We start from the raw sequence: 22,218 nt of genomic DNA on the forward strand, positions 1-22,218 counted from the left end.
TTGATTTTTAAACTGCCCACAAAACAGAGACACCAGGTTAATTACGCAAGGACTCAGCTGCTCTAGCGGGGGAAGCCAGGCATTTAATTAAGCCAACATTTTCTAACCCGGCGCGCGGGAGGCGCCGGGGGAAGAATGGTGGGCGTGGACAACCCAGTGCGGCTGGAGGCCCGCCCCCTTCCCAGAGTACACGGCGGCCGCGGCCTGCAAGAGCCGGTTTGTCGCTGTCTGCTCCGGAGAGTGTCGGACCATGGACGGGCTCCGGGCTAGCGCAGGGCTGCTGAGGCGCGGGCGGCTGAGGCGCCGGCGCCAGCCTCAGCCACACAGCGGGTCGGTCCTGGCCCTGCCCCTGAGGCCCAGGAAGATCCGAAGGCAGCTGCGGAGAAGTGTCGCGTCCCGCATGGCCGCGCTGAGGGCCCAGACGCTGCCAAGCGAGGACTCGGAGGACTCGAGAGTGGAGTCGACGGTCGACGGTCCCGTGGACCCGCTGGCTGGCGGGGCGGTGGGCCTTCCGGATGCCGCCCGGCGGGAGCCATATGGCCACCTCGGGCCCGCGGAGCTGCTGGAGGCCTCACCCGCGTCCCGCTCCCTGCAGACTCCCCGAGCCCTGGTGGAGTCGCAGACCCCGGCAGCGCGCTTGGTGGAAGCGCAGACGCCGCCGGCGCGGCTGATGGAGGGGCCCGCCCTGCCCGCGCGCCTACTGCCGGGTTCGGCGCCGCCCGCGCGCCTGGTGGAGGTGGCTGCTGCGCCGGCCCGCGGGGTGGAGAACTCTACCCTGTTGTGCTCTGCCCAGCACTTGGCGGGCGCCCCGCCGTCCATGGCTCCTGCGACGCTGTCGGGGCCTCAGGGGGAAAGCATGAACGGGGAGCTGCCCTGGGACTCCCCTCTGCAGCGCGTCTTGGCCGAGCTGAACCGCATCCCCAGCAGCCGGCGGCGGGCGGCGCGCCTCTTTGAATGGCTCATCTCGCCCATGCCGCCAGACCACTTCTACCGGCGCCTGTGGGAGCGCGAGGCGGTGCTGGTGCGGCGGCAGGACCACACCTACTACCAGGGTCTCTTCTCTACCGCAGACCTGGACTCCATGCTGCGCAACGAGGAGGTCCAGTTCGGGCAGCACCTGGACGCCGCGCGCTACATCAACGGGCGGCGCGAGACTCTGAACCCTCCCGGCCGCGCCCTGCCCGCCGCCGCGTGGTCCCTGTACCAGGCCGGCTGCTCCCTGCGCCTCCTCTGTCCGCAGGCTTTCTCCACCACCGTGTGGCAGTTTTTGGCTGTGCTTCAAGAGCAGTTTGGAAGCATGGCAGGCTCCAACGTTTACCTCACGCCCCCCAACTCGCAGGGCTTTGCCCCCCACTACGACGACATTGAGGCTTTCGTGCTGCAGCTGGAAGGTAGGAAACTCTGGCGGGTCTACCGACCGCGGGTCCCGACTGAGGAACTAGCCCTGACATCCAGTCCAAACTTCAGCCAGGACGACCTCGGTGAGCCGGTGCTGCAGACGGTGCTGGAACCTGGAGATTTGCTATATTTTCCCCGAGGCTTCATTCACCAAGCCGAATGCCAGGACGGAGTGCACTCTCTGCATCTGACCTTGTCCACATACCAGCGCAATACCTGGGGCGACTTTCTGGAGGCTGTACTGCCTCTGGCAGTGCAGGCTGCAATGGAAGAAAACGTGGAGTTCCGTAGGGGACTGCCCCGAGACTTCATGGATTACATGGGGGCCCAGCATTCGGATTCTAAGGATCCGCGGAGAACTGCTTTCATGGAGAAGGTGCGGGTGTTGGTTGCCCGCTTGGGACACTTTGCACCTGTCGATGCTGTGGCCGACCAGCGAGCCAAAGATTTCATTCACGATTCTCTGCCCCCTGTGTTGACTGACAGGGAGAGGGCACTAAGCGTTTATGGACTCCCAATTCGCTGGGAGGCTGGAGAACCTGTGAACGTGGGGGCCCAGCTGACAACAGAAACAGAAGTGCACATGCTTCAAGATGGTATAGCTCGGCTGGTAGGTGAAGGAGGCCATTTGTTTCTCTATTACACAGTGGAAAACTCCCGAGTTTATCATCTGGAAGAGCCCAAATGCTTGGAGATATACCCGCAGCAAGCTGATGCCATGGAACTCTTGCTTCGCTCCTACCCAGAGTTCGTGAGAGTAGGGGACTTGCCCTGTGACAGTGTGGAGGACCAGCTTTCTTTGGCAACCATGTTATATGATAAGGGGCTGCTACTCACCAAGATGCCTCTAACCTGAACTAGTTTCTCTGTTGATTGCTGGAAACAGGACAGTAGTGATTTTCTTATCACTACCACCTTTTTGGAAGGAAAAAAAACTCATGCTCTTACCTTGATCACCATCAGTGTGTTTACATTTACCTTTATGACTGCTTCAATGTCACAGAACTCAGATGGTCTTCTAGAAACCACCACCTCATCTAGGCACAAAAGTAAAAGAAGTTGGAGGTGGAAAAAGGAGCTATTTCTGCAGCAGTAAACTCGATTCCTGATCATTTCAGAGTACCGAATTCATCATCACCCTCAGGCTTAAGCGTACTACGTAGCATTTGCTGTGTTATTCTGCTTAAGACATTATTAGTTTTTATTTGGAATTTGCATTCTTCATTTGAGTTCTCTTAGTTTGGGGGGAGGGTTGGGGTCAGCATCCTGTTCATAACTGTAAGTTTGTGTGAATGTTAGAAAAGTTATTAAAGTGCCAAAGAATGTTTTCCTTTTCTAAAGGTAGATTATTACATGACTTGGTTTGAAGGAATATGGGAGGAGGGAGGTAGATAGAGAAAATGTACAGTGGCTGAGATGAAAAGTAACTTAGAGTGGTTGTAGGATTGGGACCAATTCTGCAACTTTGGGGGTAATTTATTCATTTTAATCATGCTTCTTGAACCTCAAACAGCACAATTTGAAAAGTTCTAAGTATATTGTGTTTTTGCTCAGTGCTTGGTTGCATCAGTGGCTGGCACTGTTCATGGAAGAGGCAGAATGTCAACCTAATTATGCTAGCTTAAGTCTTAGTCAGCTACCTTGTAGCAAGCTGGCCATGAGGAAAGGCTGGTGTTCAAGTTACTTTCCACTCTCATTTTTTTCTGGCAGTTGGAAGACACTTTCCCAAATCTGGCAAGTGAATATTCTCATGGTTGGTGGAAAAGAGCCTGGTGTACCAGAAAGAGCACTGGACTTGGAACCAGAAGACCTGGGTTTGGGGTGGTGGCTGGTGGGCAGCTGGCTGAATGACCTGAGGCTGCTGTTACTCCTGGGCACACTGATTTTGTAAGTATGTTTTGGTACAGCTTGATGTCTGCACCTCCTCATTTAGGTTGGAACTTTTAAGATCCTTTCACCATAACTGATAGGTTTCAGTTATGTAAGTTTGAGAACTTTATGAAGTCTTTTTTTAAAAGTTGGAAAAGCATAAATGTATATAAAGTGAAAATTATAGCTCTTCCTCTAATCTCACTTTCCAGAGGTAACACCACTATTCAAGGTTAAGCTATAAGGCCTTTTTTTTTTTTTTTTTGAGTGCTTAACCAGATATAGACATAGCAGTTTTGTTTTGTTTTTTTACTCATGTTTTTCTAAGGTGTCCTTTTTTTATCTGACTTTCAAATTGGTTCATTTAGAACCATGTCACTCATTTTTTTAAGGGACAGATAGCAAATAAAAGGCTGGAGGGCAAGGAAAAGATAATGAAGTACTGAGAGGATGGTTGCCAAGAAGAAAAGGAAGTATCCTTTTCTGGCTCTCATCCTACAGGGCTCACAGCTAAGTCCCAAAACATCCAATCCTGGAAGAGGCTTGTTAAAGGAGTCAGGGCATAGGACTCACACATAGAAGACCTACCTTGAAAAGTTTCTTGGAGAAAAGTATGTAGGTCCAGTGGTTTCTGCCCTTCTTTGGGTTGCAAATAAACACGTTTTGCTTCCTCTTTCATTTTTCCTATGACTTTCTCAATCTTGAATATTTTCTGTATCAACAATTCCTTTTGGGTTAATGTTTGAATCTAGATCAGAACAAAAGATGTTGGAAAAAAAAAACAACTGTACTAGGCTGCAGTTCATCAAAAAGCATTAATAAAGTAACATCATGCATCATGCTTATTAACACTAGGTGGCACATAAATGCCTAAGAACACTTCTCTTGTGATATTTGGACATTATTTTTTAGACCTGATAATGAAAAATTCACTTGAGATTTTTGGGCATGATAAAAATAACTTGCGAAGAAATGCTTGACGTGAAATTGGTTTTGTGAGTTATATGGAGAAAGAATCTTTCGCTTTTTTAAAGTCCCCTTCCCTCTATTCCTTCATCTCCTCTAACAGCACTGAACAATGAGAACCACCTGCTCAGCTAGAGTGCCTCTGATGAAAAAGCTCAGATTAGGAGTTCCTGTCGTGGCTCAGTGGAAACAAATCTGACTAGCATCCATGAGGATGTAGGTTCGATCTCTGGCCTTGCTCAGTGGGGTTAAGGATCCAGCATTACCATGAGCTGTGGCATAGGTTGCAGACACAGCTCAGATCTGGCATTTCGGTGGCTGTAGTGTAGGCCGGCAGCTACGGCTCCAATTAGACCTCTAGCTTGGGAACCTCCATATGCCGAGGGTGTGGCCCTACAAAAAAGACCAAAAAACTCCCAAAGAAAGAAAAAGAAAAAGCTCAGATTAGGAATTAAGGGAATTTTTGAAGGAAAAAGAAAATGTAGGAGTTGGGGGGCAACTCCAGTCTCTCATTCCTTCTTTATGCATATCTGCAAAAAAAAAGAAAAGAAAAAGGAACAAATTGGGTTTAGATGATGATTGGGGGAAAAAAAAAAAAACAGGAAGGGAAGGAAGCAGTACTTCAGAAACAAACTCTGATTTTGAGCACTTCTTGATAGGTCTGGGTTTTTTTTTTGTCTTTTTACTAATAGGATTTTTATAATCCTGTCTCGCACAGATGTGTTTTTATGTCTTTTTTTTTTTTGTCTTCAGGGTCACACCCACGGCATATGGAGGTTCCCAAGCTAGGGGTTGAATGGGAGCTGCAGCTGCTGGCCTATGCCACAGCCACAGCCACAGCCATGCCAGATCCAAGCCTCGTATGCGGCCTACACCACAGCTCATGGCAACACCGGATCCTTAACCCACTGAGTGAGGCCAGGGATTGAACCTGCATCTTCATGGACACTACATGGATACTAGTCAGATTCGTTTCCGCTGAGCCACAACAGGAACTCCTGTTTTTGCATCTTCAAGTGATATTTTATCTGTGGGGTTGTAGAAAGTATTTCTGTGATGGAGAGAAGCATACATACATGCTTAGGGAGAAAAGGTATGAGGAACTCTTGGGAGCCCTGCGTTTTTTCTTAAAAACATAGCTTGTACTTATCTACCCTGTTCTTGATCTCCTGAAGCATTTCTTGGTTTCCTTCATTTTCTAAGTTGAGTTTCTTCATTGCATGGTGAATTTCTCTGAAAGGAAAGAAGGACTTTTTAGATTGTTCTTCCTATCCTTAAAGCATGGAGGTGGAAAATATGGGGCTTGGACTCAGACAAGAATACTAAGTTTCCAAAACTAAATGCAGTTCTGGGGAGTTCCCGTCGTGGCACAGTGGAAATGAATCCGACTAGGAACCATGAGGTTGTGGGTTCGATCGCTGGCCTCGCTCAGTGGGTTAAGGATCCGGCATTGCCATGAGCTGTAGTGTAGGTCGCAGAGCGGCTTGGATCTTGCAGGGCTGTGGCTGTGGTCAGCAGCTGCAGCTCCAATTAGACACCTAGCCTGGGAACCTCCATATGCCATGGGTGTGGCCCTAGAAAAGATAAAAAATTTTAAAAAATGCAGTTTTGCTGGGCTTTTGTGTGTGTGTGTGTGTGTGTGTTTTTAGGGCCTTACCCACGGCATAGGGAGGTTCCCAGGCTAGGGGCTGAACCAGAGCTGTAGCCTCAGGCCTACACCACAGCCACAGCAAACTGGGATCCAAGCTGAGTCTACGATCTACTTCACAGCTCATGGCAACACTGGATCCTTAACCCACTGAGCGAGGCCAGGGATCGAACCTGCATCCTTGTGGATACTAGTTGGGTTCCTTAATCGCTAAGCCATGACAGGAACTCCTTGCTGAGTTTTATTTGCAAAAATGCTATGATCTTAGCCAACAGAGGTATTGTGTAATTTTTAAGATGATATATATGAAGGTACTAATAGATAGTATTTATTGAATACCTTTATAACAGGTACTAACATTGTCTTTAATCATTACCACAGACCAATAAGGCAGATTACCATCTGCATTTGACATGTGAGAAAAATAGGCTCAGAAAACATAAGTAACTTACACAGACTCACATAGCTAGCCCATTTGTGAGCTGGGATTCAAACCCTGGTGTTTTTGACTTGAAAACCTGTTGTCACTAAGTAGGCACTTGGTAAGTGTTAGTTGAATGAAAAAACTCATCTAGGCTGGTGAACAAGTATATAAACTACATGAGCTTGATTGTGAGTCTAATTTAGGCTGTTACCCACTTGGGTAAGTAGATGAATGACACAGGTGAAGCTGTGCCATTAAGCAGCCTGGAAAGGCAGGGACATACTCTGTTAACAGGGTTGGAGGAACTAGCATTATAAAAGGTCACGGTGGGAACCAGAGGGTTCGTGCTTACTTTAGAACAGCGTCATGGTTCTCCAGGAGCAGCACATCTAGGAAGGTGTCCCTGACACGGTCTCCTTGAAGTTTGAGGGCTAGGATGCTACGGCAAGCCTCTAGTCGTACACCTGGTGATTTTTCATAGTGGATAGCCCAGAGCAGGAGGTCTGTCACCTGAGGACTCACTTGGCCAATTTGTCCTAAAGCTGCAGAGGTAAGAGGGCAGCATGTTTTACTGTCACTTAAGACTGAGTTGGCTGTATCCTGGCATCTAGCAATGGCCTTATTAATAAATCATGTTAATAAAGTGTAGGCATCCACTTGCTAAAGTAAATATTGCAAATGCTAAACTAAGTATTTTGTCTGTACCATCTCTTTTAGATGACAATCACCATTAGACTTTTAAGAATGGGTTAGAGTAGAACATTATCTCTGAAGGACCCCTGGGATGGGGTGTTCATCCCATCCTTGTATGTTAGGATGTGAGAATACACCGCCTTTTTATCTAGGGATGAGATGTGGGATAGATAAACTCAGAAGATCAGGCTAGTCAAGCAGGATGATGGGGAAAGAAGGCAGAATTACTCTGCAGGTTTACCCAAGGCTGATTCTTTTTCTTTTTCTTTCTTTCTTTTTTTTTGCTTCTTTTTAGGGCTGCACATGTGGCATATGGAAGTTCCTAGGCTAAGGGGTTGAATCAGAGCTGCAGCTGCCAGCCTCCACCATGGCCACAGCAGCTCAGGACTCAAGCCACATCTGCGACCTACACCACAGCTCATGGCAACACTGGATACTTAACCCACTGAGTGAGGCCAGGGATTGAACCTTCATCCTCATGGTTACTAGTCAGGTTCGTTACCACTGAGCCACAGCCGGAACTCCCCAAGGCTAATTCTTATAGAGATCTGCCAGATTGTCAGAAGCAAAGCCAGAGATCTCAAAAAATAAACTCTAGGAAAATTTGAGGGCGAGATTTTAGGTTTTTAACGGTCTTAAATCTGGTCTTTGTAATTACAGAGTCCTGTGGTTGAAACCTCCAGAGAAAGCAAGTATTTCCAAGAGTGGATATCTATTTGCATTCATACCCACTTCTGTTGGCAGGGACTGTCTTTTTGACTGCATCTTCGGCATATGGAAGTTCCAGATCGGAATTGCAGCTATGACATATACCCAGCTGTGGCAACACCGGATCTTTAACCCACTGCACCTGGCCGGGGTCTGAACCCATGCCTCGGCAGTGACCCGAGCTGCTGCAGAGACAGTGCTGTATCCTTAACCTCCTGTGCCACAGCAGAAACTCCTCGCAGGGACTGTCTTGACGGTTCTTTGCCTTAACAAGTTTGACTTAGACCCAGACTCAGGATCCTTAACTAAAAATTAAAAAGTCAACTATATGCCAATAAAATTTATTTTAAAAAATTAAAAAGAAGAAAATAATCCTTAGTTTCTCAGGCAAGGAACTTCTGAGAAGCTGTGATCATCCCCTCCCTACACCCTACCCTTTCCTCAAGAGATTCTGGGGATCTATACTAACACGTGGGGAGGTATTAGAGGTTGAGGAGCTGGTGGGGGGATACCTCGGATGGCAAAGGCCTTGATTTTCCAGAAGGGATCTCTCTGTATCAGATTCAGAAGGCATTCAAGGACCTGGGGTGGATAAAAGGCAGTGTTGAGTGGGCAGAATTAGAGCAAGAATGAAACAGACAGGGACCCCTCTTGTCTTAAAATGTGCTTTAACTGAAAAAGTGGCCTTCTATCAAATCTAGTGACAAATGAACTGGAGCCTAAAGTACTAGCCTACACACATACTATTATTATCTTGTATCGGTAGATTGATTTTCTCACTTCACAGATCTACAACCATAGAGCCTTCTTTTGAACACCTCCATCAGGTTTTCCACTAATAACTAGAAATTACAACTCCATTCACTGGAGTTGATCCAAGAGCCTCTGGGCACCCATGTAATGAGACATTAGTTAACTGAGGTGAGAACAGGATTCAGAGGTGTGCTCCAGAGTGAAGTCTAGGCTGACTTGGAGCTAAATGTGGTCCTAATTGTTGGTGTAGCCTCTCTCTCTCACCCTCCTGGTTCTGATCTGTGTTTCTTCAGAATGGTAAGTGTACTGTGTACAAGGGCAGCACAGGGCAATGCCCTCTTGGATTAATCAGATGGGTACATGTTCTGTGACTCACCATCTCATCACGAATCTGCAAGGCACCAGCTGCCAAACAAGCTGCCCGCCGAACTGCCATGAAGTCATCAGAGAAGCAGTCCAGAAAACTTGGGAGAAGCTTGGCAGTCATGAGCTTGAGCTCACGAATCAGGATGAGGGCTTCCACACGCTCCTGGGAATTTCCTTGACCCAGTTTGACTCTGTAAGGCACAGGCACTTTTATTTTTCCCTCCTTAAAACTTTCAGTCCTGCATCCCCAACTCCTCACGGTACTCTCAGAATAAAATTCAACTTCTGTAGGTTCTCCATTCCCACCCTTTCCTAGTCAGCCTTATGCCCATTAATTTCAGTTTCACCGGGTAAAGACCTTGACTGTTTTCTTACTCGAATCCCTATTACCTGGAGTATGCTAAGTGCGAAACTATGTTGAAAGACTGAATAAGCCCGAAACATGGCACCTCTTGCTACAGTCAAGTTTTCTTCCCCACTGCCCTCCTATGTGCCATGTTCATTTCTGTATTTGGCTCTCAGGGTGGAATGTCTTTCCTTTCTGCCTTTGTAGTCTTAACCCATCTTTCATGAAACAACCTTACTGGGCATTTGTGTATCTTGCCTGTATAATTAGAATCATGGCATACGACTGAATTCTCTCAAACATGTAAAGCAGTGCCTAACAGCTAGCAGGCATTCAATTAATTCCTTAGCTACATTGTTAGTGTCTGTAGAGACTGTTAACTTTTTATATAAAAAAATAATAATCTTGCTCTGGGGTGGGATCCAGTACAATGCTGAGCATAGGAGCAGCTCAGCAAATGCTGGCTGCCCAGGCCCCCTGAACACTTCAAGCATAGGAGCGTGTCAATATTGACAAGGTCTTACCTGACAGTATCATGCACCTCCTTCCCAAGGTTCATCTGCCCCAGAGCTTGGGCAGCTGCTCGTCTCACTTTCTTATTCCAGTCACTCAACATCAGCTGGATCAACTTATGTCTCATATCCTATAAACAGGTGGTAGTGATTAGCCACCATTTCTTGAACATCAAATTTGTACTTGGCACCGTGCTGAGTATTTTTGCCCATCACCTAGTCCTCCCAAAGAATCCCATAAGACAGATATTACCATTGATACGTCACAAAATGGAGGCTTAAACTTCTTGCCCAAGGTCAACCTGTTGAATGCTGGATTCAGGACTTGGACCTTGGCCTGTTTTTTTTTTTGTTTTTGTTTTGCTTTTTAGGGCGGCACCCACAGTACATGGAAGAGTCCAGGCTAGGGGCTGAACCGGAGCAGCAGGTGCCAGTCTGCAGCACAGCCACAGCAATGCCAGATCCGAGCCACATCTGTGACCTACACCACAGCTCACCGCAGTGCCAGATCCTTAACACCGAGCTAGGCCAGGGATCAAACCTGTATCCTCGTGGATCTCAGTCGGGCTCGTTAACCTGCTGAGCCACAAAGGGAACTCCCTGGCCTGTTTTTGAAGCTCATGCTTTACTACATCGAAGCCAATGTAGTCTGTACTTGAGACTTACAATTTGGAGGTGATAATAGTGGGTCACGGGGGTGACCACCTCATCCCAATGTGCCTGGGACATTCCTGGATTTAGTTCTCAAAGTCCTATGTACTGGACGAAGTAGGACAGTTGACCCTCCTGTGTACTTCTCTCAAAGGGGAAGAGATGAAGACTTCTAGTTGAGGATAATGTAATGCGACCAAAGCCATCCTCCCTGCCCGAAACATGCACCTTTTCCACCCCATCTGATCCTGATGTTTTCCTTTTGTTTTAGGATTGTGCTCTAAAAGCATCTCAGTGAATTCTCTGCTTTCTGTAAGCAATTGTAAATCCCCATACTTTACAGCTAATTCTGTTATAGCTACTCCTGTGTAGCATTTACCAACAGAAGACCTGTCATTGCCGCATCCCCAATGCTGGCATGCTGCCTCGCATGTAGGATGTGGTCAGAGCTGCTTGCTGAACCCCAGCAGTCTGACATGAAGTTCTCATGTTTACCCTGCCCTCTGCTTGCTCTGCATGGCTTTTTACTCTCAATAGGCCATCCTGAGGGACATGTGCTGAGGAAGTGAAAGAGCAAATGAATCAGATGCTATTAAAATGATATTGTTAAATGCAGGTTCTGACTGAATTGACCTGAGGTGAGATTTTGCACTTCCATCAAGCTCCCAGGTGACACCTTGTGCTGCTGATCCAGGACTTCAGCAGCAGGGTACTACTATAGCAGTTGAGGCAGAATTAACCCAGACTAGAGTGTCTTCAGATGACTACACCAAATGGCTGGATTTTTTGCTTTCCACGTCAAAGTGTGAAGGTCAAAATGGAGGGCGCTCACTTCTCAGGATGACAGTGTTCTGGGCTGTTTTGGAGGAACTCAGTGTTATAGGGAAAAGGTAGTGGCACCTTGGAGGAAAGGAAAAATCCCATCTGAACAGCTGAAGTTCATTTTGAAACAATGGCAAGGCGAAAGTCATGTGAAAGCCTAAATGATGGTCAGAGTTTTCCATGCCTGCTGGGAAGTCTTTTTTTCAGTTCTGTCCAAGCCTTGCTCAGCTGTCTCAGGTGGCTTCAGAGAACTTTAACTGATAACTTCAGCCCACACTAATTTCTCTCTCTGAAAGTTTTAAGGGAGTACCTTCTATGTGTCCTTTTTTCTTGAATCACTTGTATATGTTAGTCTTGTAATTCAACTCTGATGTCAAGTTTTTGAAAGTAGGGACTGTCTTGACTGATACTTATAAAAGACCTTGATGTTGAGTCAATGTTAACTTACTATAAAGGTCTCTAAATGTTCCTCTCTCTGTTTCTTTTTGCTTATTTCATTGTGGTAGGTTACAGTTTGTGGACTGCCACCATGCTGGGAAGCAGTGGCTCAAGTAAGAACAGTATGTTGGCATTTAAAGATAATTCTGGGGTAGGAGTAAGAGGTAGCAGTGTTGGGACAGAGATCCATTTCGTAAGAATGGGATCCTAGATAGCAGCAAAAAAGTGGAAGAGCTCCCTAGCCCAGTTTTGGTTAGACTTTCTGTCCTGGAAACACAGGAAGAGAAGCTTACCAAACTGACATGTCCACCAATCTGGGAGAGAGCCCGGCAGGCCACAATCCGGTCTTTCCATTGATGGCTATTCAGCTCCACAGCAAGCATGCTGTGTACCAGGGTCTGAGGAAATGGAAGACTTGTATTGATATTTGATGCTGGAACCTTGAAGTTACATCCTAACCTGGCATCCAGCATAACTAATGTTACAAACATAGGAGATGCCGTCCCTAGCAAAGGAAAACGTGGGTTTGCAATGGGATGTGCTTCTATCCAAGCCAGCTGACTTCTACGATCGTAAATCAGGGAGCAAAATGTAGATTTAGTAATCTCAACAGAAAATTCCTGACCTCCTCTTCTTCTAGTTTTTTTTTAATGGCCACACTTGTGGCATATGGAAGTTCCCAGGCAAGGCGTCCAGGCCTACACCACAGCCACAGCAACACTGGATCCTTAATCCACTAAGCAAGGCTGGAGATCCAACTTGCATCTTCACAGAGGCAACGCTGGGTCCTTAACCTGCTAAGCCATAATGGGAACTCCCTGACCTCTTCTTGGTGTAACTGTCTCTCCCCCTAAAATGATTTGTATATGCTTCAATCTGTGAATGCTACATTTCTGCTGAAAGAAAACACAGTGGCAGCTCTGTGTGGTTTTCAGTGGTAAACAAAACCAAACAAAAGCAAATTCCATATATCACAACTCTTATACATACACAGTGAGAAACCATCTGCAGTCTACCTTTCTCAGCTAGCTGTTGTCACTTTTCCCTGTATACACTCCAGTTCATGCACTTGGTCCAGTTTTACCTGTGCTTAAGATCATCCTACCCAATCATGTGCATTTTTAATTCCTTATATGCACTGACCTCAAAGACCCAGTCATTCCCCCAAAACTTGGGTTTCTTTCTCTGACTCTATAATGGACACATACTGTCTTCCTACTGAGATGGCTCAGGAGCATACAAGACCGGTGCTCCGTGTCTTCATTCTTCTTGTCAAACAGCTGTTGGAGGATCCTCTTAATCACGGGGTAAGTGGCAGCACCTTCCAAAGCCAAGCACTGAGCTGCAGCCCAGCTGTCTGCGCTATTACCTGCCAAAGTGGGGTGAAAAAGGAGTCCAGAATGGCGATCTGTTCTCCCTACAGAGAGACCAGCCTTTGGGTTAGTGCCCTAGGCTGCTATCTGCCTGGTATCTCGCTTCTCTGTTTCCCCTCAGTCTCAAAATTCAGCGTCTTATTTAAACCACATTTGAATGGACCATATCAGGGTTCTAAATAATAGACTGAAAAATTTAACCTGAAAAGTAAAATCCTAAAATGTTTTTGTTAGATAACAGAGCAGTAAGACATCTCCGGCCTGGGTGAGAGAAATAGTTGTTTCCTCCTGTTAGAGACTAGGAAATCTGAAGTGGAGACTTTCTTAAGACAGATGAATTAAGTTGTTGCGTGTCTGCAGAAGGCCAAATCAGTCGGCCAGTTGTCCTGCACCCTTGCCACCAGGCAAGGAACAGGTATGTTTTTCAGACAGAGCAGTTAAGCACCTTTTGCTTGTATTACTCTGACAATGCATGTAGACAGTGCCGGTAAGTTAATGTGCAAAATGGAAGCATGATGTGTTCAAGTAGTGATTTTTAAATTTTTAGAAAGGTATTCTTTAATATTGTTACATTATCTTTTCAATTGAAAAGCTAGTTGTGTGGGAGGGGGGCATAGTTTCGAATAGAATGAACCTATAAAACATTTAGCCCAGGTACCACTAGGTGGCAGAGTACCTATTTTGTAAAAGTACCGAAGAAGAACAAATCCTTGAATAACGTAAACCCAGAGCATGATGGTAGAGAGGAAAGGATTAGGAAAAGCTGATGGTGAGATGTCTTCTCACTACCCCATATTTCCAGGTGAGACGTAACAAGGGGTTACTCACCCTTCAAAAGGGCAGCGTGCAAGATGTCTTGGGCAAGAGGATTATGTGACTGTATAGCATACTGGCATAATGCTGCTGCCATCTGTACACTGGCATTCTTGTCACAAAGGGCAGCCTTCAGGGCAGGCTGTAGAACCTCCGGCAAGTCCTGGATAGATGGGTCTTTCCCAGTTTCCTTGTCTGTGATTAAGAGAGAGTCAGTAAGAGGGTGCTAGCTAGCTCCTTTGCTTTTTTCTGAAACACAGCTCTTCCCGTAGCCACATGGTGACCAACCTCAGTCTCAGCTGCAAGTGCTTACTGCTACTTAATATAATTAGAGTTTAGCTGTGCCCTTGCAATGGGCAGGGTGCTATGGCTCACTTTTATGCTGGGTATGCCTGTTCCTAGGCCTTTAATGATCTGGCTTCTACAGAACTGTATTCAAGCCAGAGGGAAATATTGCCAGTTAGGCTATGGTATGACCTTCACCATTAGTTTTAGTGATGAAAATCAACCTATTTATTCTATATATTTTTGTATTTTTAATAATAGCAAATATATTTAGATAGTGCTTTGCCATTTATATAGTGTTTCATGTTTATTATCTCCTTCAGTCTTCTAACCCCCATTGAAATATGCAAGAATTACTACAGAGATCCCCTGAAATGTGTGTATTTCAGGAGTCCTTTTAGCTTTAACTAAACAGACTCATGAGACTATCATAGGCCACACAAGACACTAGACTTTGGAAGGAAATAGGATGGGAGCATAGCTTGCCAACGGGGCAGCATCAGGTGTTCCTTTTTATCAGAGTTTTCTTTTTCTTCTTTTTACAGCCGCACCTTCTGCATATGGAAGTTTCCAGGCTAAGGGTTGAATTGGAGCTGCCAGCCTACACCACAGCCACAGCCACACCAAATCCAAGCTGCACCAAATCCAAGCTGCACCAAATCCAAGCTGTGACCTACGCAGCAGCTTGGGGCAACACCAGCTCCGTAACCACTGAGTGAGGCCAGGGATTGAACCCACATCCTAACAGACACTATTTGAGTTCTTAACCTGCTGAGCCACAACACGAGTTCTTGGCTAGAGTTCTTGAGGTGGTTTGTCTAGCATTTCAAGGAGCCTTCTGGGGACAGCTCAGGAATATGGAATATACTCTGGGTACAAGTCTTATGTTCCACTAGAGTTATGTTATATGATAACTCTGTAGATGTAATTCCAGGGTGCTCAAAGGGCATGCCCTGGTAAGTCACATCATTCATGGGGGGGGGGCAAGGATGGTGCCTCCTTCAGGCATGTGTATTTATTTAATTTATAGTTCTTCCCAGTCCAAATATTGTATCAGTCAGGGTTCATTTTTATCATAAGCAATGTTGCCTACAAAGATAGTTCTTCCCCTAGGGAAGTGATCCCATTTACCATCACATCCAAAAGAATAAAATACCTAGGAGTAAGCCTACCTAAAGAGACAAAAGACCTGTACTCTGAAAACTATAAGACACTGATGAAAGAAATCAAAGATGACACAAACAGATGGAAAGACATACCAGGCTCTTGGATTGGAAGAGTTAATATGATCAAAATGACTATACTACCTATGGCAATCTACAGATTCAATGCAATCCCTACCAAATTACCAAGGACATTTTACACAGAACTTGAAGAAACTATTTTAAACTTTGTTTGGAAGCACAAAAGACCCAGAAGATATCCTGAAAAAGAAAAATGGAGCTGGAGGAATCAGGCTCCCTGACTTCAGACTCTACTACAAAGCAACAATCATCAAAACCATATGGTACTGGCACAAAGACAGACATATAGATCAGTGGAACACGATAGAAAGCCCGGAATTAAACCCACACACCTACAGCCAACTAATCTATGACGAAGGAGGCAAGAATACACAATGGAGACAAGACAGTCCTTCAATAAGTAGTGCTGCAAAAACTGGACAGCCACATGGAAAAGAATGAAATTAGAACACTGCTAACATCATACACAAAAATAAACTCCAAATGGATTAAAGACCTATATATAAGACCAGAGACTATAAAACTCTTAGAGGAAAACATAGGCCAAACACTCTCTGACATAAACGAAAGGAACATCTCAGATCCACCTCTTAGAGTAATGACAGTAAAAACAAAAATAAACAAATAGGACTTAATTAAAAGTTTCTGCACAGCAAAGGAAACCCTAAACAAAACAAAAAGACAACACACAGAATGGGAGAAAATCTTTGCAAGTGAATCCACTGACAATGGATTAATTTCCAAAATTTATAAACGCCTCCTACAGCTCAATACCAAAAAAACAACCCCATCAAAAAATGGTCAGAAGATCCAAACAGACAATTCTCAAAGAAGACAGACAGATGGCCAAAAAAACCCATGAAAACATGTTCAACATCATTCATCATTAGAGAAATACAAATCAAAACCACGATGAGGGACCACCTTTCACCAGCCAGAATGGCCATCATCAATCAAGAAGTCTACAAACAATAAGTGCTGGAGAGAATGTAGAGAAAAAGGAACCCTGTTGCCTTGTTGGTGGAATTGTCAGTTGGTGCAACCACTGTGGAAAACAGTGTGGAGATTCCTCAGAAAACTAAACATAGAACTACCATTTGATCCAGCAATCCCACTCCTAGGCATCTATCCAGAGAAAACCATGACTTGCAAAGACATGTACTCCAAGGTTCATTGCAGCACCACTTTCAATAGCCAAGACATGGAAACAACCCAAATGTCCATTGACAGAGGAGTGGCTCAAGAAGAGGTGGTACATATACACAATGGAATATTACTCAGCCATTAAAAGGAATGAAATACCGGCATTTTTAGCAACATGGATGGACCTAGAAATTGTCATGCTAAGTGAAGTCAGTCAGACAATGAGACACCAACATCAAATGCTTTCACTGACATGTGGAACCTGAAAAAAGGACGTAATGAACTTCTTTGCAGAACAAATGCTGACTCACAGACATTGAAAAACTTATGGTTTCCAAAGGAGACAGTTTGCGGGGTAGGGGGATGCACTGGGGTTGTGGGATGGAAATCGTATAAAATTGGATTGCGATGATCATTGTACAACTACAAATGTAATAAATTCATTGAGTAATAAAAAGATAATAAAGATGAAAGAAACACTTTAGTAGGTTATCAGGGCAACAGGTAGCTTATTTCTCAAGTAGAAGGAGAATGTTTTGTTAGCCTTTTATCCACAACTGTCTTCATTTTATAGATTAAGGCATCTGAAACTTGGAGAGGTTAACTGACTTTCCAAGACATGGCAGAGCTAGACCTGTAACTAAGATTTTGTATTTTCTAATCTGTCCTTTTTACTACTGCTGTGGGCCACTACGTCATCTGTTAAGAATGGGCTAGATGGAAATATGTGCATTTCAGAGGAATAGATAGAAATCAATTGAGTTTTTCAAGAAAATGAGTAAGGTAATTTTCTTTGGGAAGGTTTGGGGAGAAACAAGACAAATCAAAATCTAGACACCCAGGAAATGGATCACATGAAAAGTACAATTCTTCTCGGGAAAGACAAAAGCATTCTTTGGATGTGTGTAGAAGATTTGGTGACAAGATAATATCTGTGGCCACCTACTGAAGGTTTTCTCTATGTGCCAGGCACTAACAGACATCATTGCATTTAATACCCAAGAAAATAAGAAGTTAAAATAAAAAATGTGACTGGGTCACTTTGCTGTACAGCAGGTATTGGCACGACATTATAAATTAACTATACTTTAATTAAATACATAGAGAGATAAAAAATGTGTATGTGTGGAAGCATATAGCAAGGACATTGAACTACGTCTGGGTGGTGGGGCCAGGAAGACTCCTTAGAGGAGCTGATACCTTAGCTGAAAATTCAAGGGCATGTATAGAAGTTAATCCGATGAAGAGAGAGGTAGAGTTTTCCAGCAGTGGGAGCAGCATATTTGAAAACCTGGAGTTAAAATGCCCATATCGGGAGTTCCCGTCGTGGCGCAGTGGTTAAGGAATCCGACTAGGAACCATGAGGTTGCGGGTTCGATCCCTGGCCTTGCTCAGTGGGTTAAGGATCCAGCATTGCCGTGAGCTGTGGTGTAGGTCGCAGACCGCGGCTTGGATCCTGAGTTGCTGTGGCTCTGGAGTAGGCAGGTGGCTACAGCTCCGATTGGACCCCTAGCCTGGGAACCTCCATATGCCGCGGGAGCGGCCCAAGAAATGGCAAAAAGACAAAAAACAAATAAAATAAAATGCCCATATCTGGAACTCAGTAGACAGGATATAAGTGAAACAGAACTTTTAAAACTTGACAACTTTGGGAGCTCCCACTGTGGTGCAACGGGATCAGCAGCATCTTGGGAACCCTGGGACGAGGGTTCCATCCCCAGCCCAGAATAGTGGGTGAAGGATATGTTGTTGCCTCAGCTATGGCTTAATTCGAAGCTGTAGCTCGGAGCTGATCCCTGGCCTGGGATCTCCAAATGCCGTGGGGCGACCAAAATAATAATAATTATTATTATAAAAAAGAAATAAAAACCTGATGACTTCATAGAGATAAAATTAGCTCCCATTTCTAAGGTGTTCCTTGCCTGGTAGAGATGGCAGAAAAGTAGATAATATATCAGAATGATAAATATTAGGGCAAAATAATAATAGGACGCTACCAGCAGCCGAGAAGGAAAAAGTGTCAGCCCAGGCTTCACACAGAAAGTGGTACTGAAAGGGTACCTGAGGGAGAAGTAAGAGTCTGGTGATTTTGTGTCCTTTCAATAGCATTTTATAGTTAAACCAGTTTTCTCAGTAGATTACAGTTCTGGCTCTTGCAGATGGGAAATTTCCCCCTTTTTTTTTTTTTCTTTTACTGTTTATCTAGCAAAGAAAAAAAGCTATTGACATTTCTTTTTCAAAAGATTACGAACCATTGGGAAGAATGACCAAGTCTCTCTCTCTCGCTCTTTTTTTTTTCTTTTTAGGAGCACACCTGCATCATATGGAAGTTCCCAGGCTAGGGGTCAAAGCCAAGCTACAGCTGCTGGCCTATGCCGCAGCAATGCCAGATCCAGATCTTTAACCCACTGAACGAGGCCAAGGATCAAACCTACATCCTCACAGATACTAGTTGGACTTGTTTCCACTGTGCCAGAACAGGAACTCCTAAGAATGGCCAAATCTTTTAATTCATTTTACAAAGCTAATAAAAACTAAAGCTTAATAAAAATAGTATAAATATAAACTAGAGGTTTCTACTTATGAATGTAGTACATCACTCTAAAATATTAACAAATTAAACCCAGTGGAATAATGAAAGAGTCATCCATTGGGATTTATTCTAAGAATTTAACAACAGAATTCAGCATAACCACAAAAGAGAAAAAACTAGAAAACGGCTGGTAAAATTCAACACTCATTTTTATAATAAATAGAAAAGCACATATATGTTAGTATGTTTTGTAAAAACATAGGGAAAGACATGGAAAGCCAAACTAACATTTGTTACCCCGAGGAATGGCAAGGGGGTAAGATGGGGACTGGGAAGTGGGATGGGGGAAGGTAACTACTCTTTTTATACTCCTCTGTGTTGGCTGATAATGACACTTTATATTTCTTTTGTACTTGAAAAAAAAAAAGAGAGAAATGTTTAGAAAGCAGAATCCATAGAATTTATTGGTTGATTGGTTGTGGGGAGAGGCAGGATTTGTCCAGGATGAACCCTGGGGTCCTGGCTTTGAAATTGAATCCTGGCTTCAAATGCTGATTGAGATCAGAATGTGTGGAGGGTGGTGAGTTCAGCCTGGAACATGTTGAGTTTGAGGTGTGCTGCCAAAGAAGGGCTGAAATGGAGTCAGGAGAAAAGTGTGTGCACACACGCACACATATCCATGCACGTTTTGGTTATTATAAATGGAAGCTCTCAAGGTCGTACAATGTTAAAACTTCCTTGTGAGCTATGGAGCATCAAAGGGTGATGAAATGAGTACAAAAAGCACTAGACCATTAAGTCAGGAATTTTATACTCATCTGTACGGCTGATAAAGTGTGTATATCCAGGCCAGTCCCTGGGTCTGGGTTTCCATTCTGTAAAATGATCTCAGATAAGCTCCAAGGTCCCTGTCAGTTCCAAATTTCTATGGCTCTGCGAACTGCTTGTATTCTCAGGCAGTCCAGTTCTGGTTCTCACCTGAGTCCTCCTGGCTGATGGTAATCCGGGGCCGTTCTAAAGCAGCGGTGGCACAAGTGATGATGGCTTGGATCCGAACTTCGTCATGGATGTCTGCCAAGCTCTGCAGCAGCCCCTCTATAGTTTTATGGTGCCACTCGATGACTATACCACAATGAGGAAAATGAGAAGAGAACCACCTGGTTAGGGTTGGATGTTTGGCTGCAGGCAGGTGACCAGAAGTTCCCTTCCCCTAGGACAGCTCAAGTGAAACAGCCCAGAAGAATAAAGGGCCCCAGAGATAAAGTCCTTAGGGAAGTTATTTCTCTGATGATCCATGTACCCTCTAGGTAGTTCTCAAAACTCTTCCCAGTCTCATCTTATATTCTAGCATGGGTTTGTTTAAAACAACTCTGTGTGTGTGTGGCCCCCCCCCTCCGCAACCTTGACATAACGGAAGTTCCTGGGCCAGGAACTGAACCTGCACCACAGCAGTGACAGTACCAAATCCTTAACTGCTAAGCCACCATGGAACTCCTAAATAACTCGTTATTGTTATCATCTGGAAAACAAGGCCAATAAAACGTAGTGGTTAAGGGTACCTTGTTGGACATACATGGTTTGGAATTATAGTTATTAGCTGTGTGACCTTGGATAAGTGACTTAACCCCTCTGGGTTGAGAGTTCTCTTTTGTAAAATGGGAATAATGCTAGAACCTACCATATTGAGTTACTCTGAGTATTAAATGAGGTAACTAGACAAAATGTTTAGCAAAATGTCTGCAAGGTATAATAAGGACTCAGATGTCAGTGACTGTAGTTATTATTAGGTTTCCTTGACTTTGAGGGCTCTTCCATATGGCTTTCAAGGTTTTCTTCATTTTATTGCTAACTGCTCTCTTTGTAGGTATAAAGCTTTAATTTTTGTGCTCCCTTCACGTGTAGGTGCTCCTTACTGGTAGATTTTACTCAGAATCTTTTTCAACTCTTTTTTGTTTATCAGATCCAGTTGATATGATGGGTCACTACCCTTTTTCCTGCATTAATAGACTAGTTTTTCAGGTTCTGAAAGCCAGCACCTTCCTCAAATAGTGTAACTTTCAACAGCTCTTGCTGGGCCCTTCCTCTGCCCCAGGCACTCAGCCTTCTCCCAATTTTACAAACGAATTTTTGAAACAGTCAACTGCAATTTCTTTTGATCACTGCATTTCCCGTTGCTTGAGCAGCATAATTCACCCTTCCTTTCATGCACCATTTATTGAGTGTAACATTTCAGAGGTCAGTAAGACAGGGTCTCTGTCTGTGAAGAGTTCTCAGTGTAGTGAATTTCCTACAAAATACTGGTGTAAAACCACCCATGCAAAAAGCACACAGATAAATGCAGCTGTCTGTCACTGTGTGAAAGACTCTTATCTACTCTAAACTTGATGAGGCAACTGGATTTTTGTTTCACAAGAGAGGAATGGATTTTCTTTTCTTTTTCTTTCTTTCTTTTTTTCTTTTTCTTTTGGTCTTTTTAGGGCCAAACCTGAGGCATATAGAAGTTCCCAGGCTAGGGGTGGAATTAGAGATGGAGCTGAAGCCTACGCCACAGCCATAGCAATGCTGGGTCGGAGCTGTGTCTGCCACCTACATCACAGCTCACAACACTGGATCCTTAACCCCCTGAGCAAGGCCAGGGATGGAACCTACATCCTCATGGATCCTAGTCGGGTTCGTTAACCACTGAGTCACGATGGGAACTCCGGATGGGTTTTCAAAGATTGAGAACCACTAGACCAAGGTGAGAACCTCTTCCTTCACAAATACATGGCTTTATACCAGGAACCCCCCATGCCTTCCCCCTTCCCCTCTGCTTCACTCACTCAGAGCCCAGGCCAGCTTCCACTCCTGCAGCATTCTCCGAAGGACCTCCAGTTCCCAAGTCTCCTTCAGTGACTCTGCCTGCTTCTTCAGTCTCCTGGTCTTCGTGGGCATGTCCTTCTCACCCACCTGTAGCAGCAGATCCTTGGCTGGTGTTGGCAGAGCTGTCCAGCGCAGGGCTCCCTTCACAGGCCTGCAAGCTGTGCAGGGCAGTATGAGGTATACTCGCCCTCGGCCCTAGGCCTGTGTTCCCAGCCAGCATCACATCTTTTTCCTGATTAGCACCAGGGCAAAACAAAACTATCAAGAGCCCACTTTCCTGTGATTTATGTAAGATGAGTACAGGTCCCACAGGGAGTTATGACAGGTCCTGACTACAGACATGCTAAAGCCATGATGATGGGCAGAGAAAT

At 44.9% G+C, this 22,218-nt stretch overlaps 2 protein-coding genes across 2 annotated transcripts in view; one reads left to right on the forward strand and one right to left on the reverse strand.

The window, feature by feature from the left end:
* HEATR4 (HEAT repeat containing 4) overlaps positions 1 to 22,218 on the reverse strand; it is a 39,292-nt gene that overhangs the window by 3,917 nt on the left and 13,157 nt on the right. Inside the window, exons 4-15 of the mRNA XM_047795777.1 lie at positions 21,808 to 22,005; positions 19,964 to 20,107; positions 13,796 to 13,975; positions 12,803 to 12,963; positions 11,888 to 11,992; positions 9,696 to 9,814; positions 8,836 to 9,016; positions 8,219 to 8,288; positions 6,658 to 6,847; positions 5,388 to 5,466; positions 3,856 to 4,015; positions 2,377 to 2,435 (exon numbers count right to left, since the gene is read on the reverse strand). Coding sequence (XP_047651733.1) covers positions 2,377 to 2,435; positions 3,856 to 4,015; positions 5,388 to 5,466; positions 6,658 to 6,847; positions 8,219 to 8,288; positions 8,836 to 9,016; positions 9,696 to 9,814; positions 11,888 to 11,992; positions 12,803 to 12,963; positions 13,796 to 13,975; positions 19,964 to 20,107; positions 21,808 to 22,005 — 1,646 coding nt within the window. The remainder of the gene's footprint in view (positions 1 to 2,376; positions 2,436 to 3,855; positions 4,016 to 5,387; positions 5,467 to 6,657; positions 6,848 to 8,218; positions 8,289 to 8,835; positions 9,017 to 9,695; positions 9,815 to 11,887; positions 11,993 to 12,802; positions 12,964 to 13,795; positions 13,976 to 19,963; positions 20,108 to 21,807; positions 22,006 to 22,218) is intronic.
* Positions 198 to 2,728, forward strand: RIOX1 (ribosomal oxygenase 1). Its single transcript, XM_047795776.1, has one exon. The coding sequence runs from the start codon at positions 251 to 253 to the stop codon at positions 2,252 to 2,254; it is 2,004 nt and encodes a 667-aa protein (XP_047651732.1). The 5' UTR covers positions 198 to 250; the 3' UTR covers positions 2,255 to 2,728.

The sequence above is a fragment of the Phacochoerus africanus genome, chromosome 9 (assembly GCF_016906955.1).
Source record: "Phacochoerus africanus isolate WHEZ1 chromosome 9, ROS_Pafr_v1, whole genome shotgun sequence".
NCBI lineage: Eukaryota > Metazoa > Chordata > Mammalia > Artiodactyla > Suidae > Phacochoerus > Phacochoerus africanus.